This window comes from Lathyrus oleraceus, chromosome 5 (assembly GCF_024323335.1).
Source record: "Lathyrus oleraceus cultivar Zhongwan6 chromosome 5, CAAS_Psat_ZW6_1.0, whole genome shotgun sequence".
Classification (NCBI taxonomy): Eukaryota; Viridiplantae; Streptophyta; class Magnoliopsida; order Fabales; family Fabaceae; genus Lathyrus; species Lathyrus oleraceus.
Window position 1 is genome coordinate 580,103,785 of NC_066583.1, and position 3,645 is coordinate 580,107,429.

Genomic DNA, 3,645 nt, shown 5'->3' on the forward strand with positions numbered 1-3,645 from the left:
AAACTTTTCACTCTTTTTACCCATCTTTATTATAAATTTATTCTTGTAACGAACTATTATATTTTATATACCCACCTTTGTAACACATATCAAAATAGTCTCTTTTATATCAAATTTTTGATGTTAGACTTTAGTCAAACCCTCAAATAAAAATTTATTCACGGATGGTGCATATCATATGAAAATAAGTTGATAAATTTTGTTTATTATAAAAATCAAAGTATTGAATAATGAGAAGTTCCGTTTGAATATTTAAATATATATTTTTTAAAATAAAAATATCTTATTTGAATATTAAAATTGATTCTTACAATTATTTGATAGGCGTGTACAAATAACTATCTAAATGTTATAAATTAAAAAAATTCGATTTGAATATTGAGATCAAAATATTTGTTTTTAAAATAAATTTAAACATTTAAATTAAATATTTCCATTTTTTCAAATTTATGTAAATTTGTTTGAACTTATTTTTAGTAGAAGGGGTATGTGATTTTTTGAAGAAAAAAAAAGTTAATTTTTGGATAAAATAAATGATATCTTAGACATAACATCATTTTAGAGGGTAGGGGTTTATTGAGGGTATGAACTATGAAGTAATTTTTTTTTTTGAATTTGTTACTTATGGACCGGCCCATTACTCCTTACCCAGTCACCCAACCCAATTAAAAAACATAAAAACAGAAAACCTAATATCTTCTCCTTCGTGCGCCGCTCCATCTCTTTTCACTCTTCCTCTCTTTGCCGGTAACCTTCGTTCTTCTCTCCTTCTTCTGATTCTTCTTTGTTTTTTTTTTTCATTATTGCTTCAATCTTTTGTTGTAGTAACACATTTTTCTATACTAATTTCCTTCACAGGTATAAGATTTATCGTTGCCAAGTCTCTGGTATCGAAGATGAGGTATTTCTTTCTCTTCACTTTACTCTCCATGTTCACATTTTTAACGTTTTTATGCATTTTATACGATTTTTATCTTGATTTAATGAGAATTATTCAATGTATACAAAAAATGGTAACTTGAAGACTAAATCGATAAACAAACAATTTGTTATTTTTTATTTTTTTATTGATAGATATGTTTAGGTTTTCTTTTTTAATGATTTAATTATGTTATGAAATTATTCAACTGAAACAAAAGTGTGTTGAATATTTTGATGTTGATTGATTGTGCAGTAAGCTTCAGAGTGATGCTGTGAGGGAAGCTATTACCGGAATCATGGCTGATTCCAAGGAGAAAAACCGGAAATTTGTGGAGACTATTGAACTCCAGATTGGACTTAAGAACTACGATCCTCAAAAGGATAAGCGTTTCAGTGGTTCTGTCAAATTGCCTCACATCCCTAGACCCAAGATGAGAATTTGCATGCTTGGTGATGCCCAACATGTTGAGGAGGTAACAATTTGATATGTTAATCTAATTGTTCTGTTGTATCAATACTAGGTTAAATATTTAGTGATATAGTGTAATAAGAGTCTCTAATTGTAACCATTTATTTGTGTTCTAGTGACTAATTTTTTGCAAATAGCTTGAAATAGCACAATCTTTTTGCCTTTTGTGATTTAGGGTATGGTTGTATTGGTTGAATGTGTATATAATTAGATTCTGTTGTTTGGATCTCCAATAATGGTTGGAGTAGAATGAAACATGGTGGAATCCATTCCATCCTATTCTATTAAATTCTTCAATTTTCATTCCTCCAATTTGGGATGTATCAATGGAATGAACTAATTTGTTATGTTCCATTTTGTCAAATTACAAAAAGTACACAAACAATGAAATGGTATCTCTGTTTATTCTGCTCCATTTTATTCCATCATGCTCCATTCGGCTCCCATCTGCTAGTAATTGCAACTTAACAGTGTAATGACATTCATTTAGTTGCAAGTTAACTAATTTGTTATGTTCCATTTCATCAAATTACAAAAAGTACACAAACAACGAAATGGAATCTCTGTTTATTCTGCTCCGTTTTATTCCATCATGTTCCATTCAGCTCCCATCTGCTAGTAGTTGCAACTTAACAGTGTAATGACATTCATTTAGTTGGACATTCATTTAGTTTTGATAGTTGTGCATGGAGTTTTTTTTTGAATATTTGTTGTTAGTGTTGCTAAGCTTCTTGCTTTAACGTTTTATTCTCTAATCTGCACATTGAAGGCTGAGAAAATTGGACTGGACTGGATGGATGTCGAAGCTTTGAAGAAGCTGAACAAAAATAAGAAACTGGTGAAGAAGTTGGCAAAGAAGCACCATGCTTTTTTAGCTTCTGAAGCTGTTATCAAGCAGATTCCCCGTTTGTTGGGTCCTGGTCTCAACAAGGCAGGCACGTCTTTTATAATTTTTAGGTTTTGGATTGTTAGCATTTTGTATATTGCAAGAAAATTGTGATTTGATACCTTTTTATTATTATCCGTTCTGCATTGTTGTCATTTGATATATATTGACCACTTATTTTTTTGTTTATCTTTCATGTGCTGAGTACTATATGTATAGATATTTTTTTAAAATTGCTTTTACTGTATTTGGTTCATACCCCTGTGTCTTTTTCAAATAACTGCCATGATCTGTTCCTTTTGAATTTCAATTGTTGCATTGGCTGATTTTGATATATTGCTTTACAGGAAAGTTTCCTACACTTGTTTCCCACCAAGAATCTCTTGAAGCCAAGGTTAATGAGACTAAGGCTATGGTCAAGTTCCAGCTTAAGAAAGTGCTTTGCATGGGAGTAGCTGTTGGAAATGTCAGTATGGATGAAAAACAAATCTTCCAAAATGTACAACTGAGTGTTAACTTCCTCGTGTCCTTATTGAAGAAGAATTGGCAAAATGTAAGTATTCCACTCAACATTGTGTATAGTCATTGATCTGTTATCTTCTTTTTCATGCTGGTTATCTTGACTTGTTGCATCATTTTATTCCTTAACTATAAAGTAATTAAGTAAGTCTTTTGACATATGATGATAAACAATTGGCTCTCAATATCCATCAGCATATGGTTTCAATATTCACAATGCATGTTTTTCAGTTGCGCCGCTATGAATGTTTTTCGTTTGGTTCTTTGCTTTAATATTTAATCTGGTCCGTCCGTCTAATGTATTGTTGGTTTCAGGTTAGGTGCTTGTATTTGAAGAGCTCCATGGGCAAATCTTACCGGGTCTTCTAAATGTGTGTTGTAGTTTAAGGTTCTTAAATTTGGCGTATTTGAAGTTGGGCTTGATATTTTGGTTACTGTAATAGCTGAGACAGGAGTTTTCCTTTTTCTAAAATTTTGTTTGATAAGATTCTGAGTATTTCTTCTATCTTGTATTGTTATTGAATGATATTTAATTGCTTAGCAAGGTTGAACTTCATTATACAGCTTTTTTGTTCTCTTCTCCATGCCCATTTGCTCTACAGTCTTCGTAGCACAGTTCTATTGCTATGCAATACATCGGTTTACCATGTTATTCAACTGCATTTGAGATTTCCAACATAATAACTAGCACAAATCACTCATAATTAGTGATTGGTTTGTTGTCATTGTCCGAACGCCCAAAATCTTGCATTTGTAACTACATTACATACTTAGAATCTTGCATTTGTAACTACATTACATACTTAGATGAAGCTGAACTAAATGGGAAAAGGGGAAGGTTATGATCGGA

The 3,645-nt window shown here is 31.4% G+C and overlaps 1 protein-coding gene across 1 annotated transcript; it reads left to right on the forward strand.

Annotated features, from left to right (window-relative positions):
* Nucleotides 1-576: 576 nt before the first annotated feature.
* On the forward strand, nucleotides 577-3,354 carry LOC127086628 (60S ribosomal protein L10a). The gene is made up of 6 exons (XM_051027416.1): nucleotides 577-747; nucleotides 859-901; nucleotides 1,175-1,394; nucleotides 2,160-2,325; nucleotides 2,624-2,829; nucleotides 3,111-3,354. Exons 1-6 carry the CDS (start codon nucleotides 585-587, stop codon nucleotides 3,162-3,164), a joined length of 852 nt encoding a protein of 283 aa, XP_050883373.1. The 5' UTR covers nucleotides 577-584; the 3' UTR covers nucleotides 3,165-3,354.
* The last annotated feature ends 291 nt before the right edge of the window (nucleotides 3,355-3,645 follow it).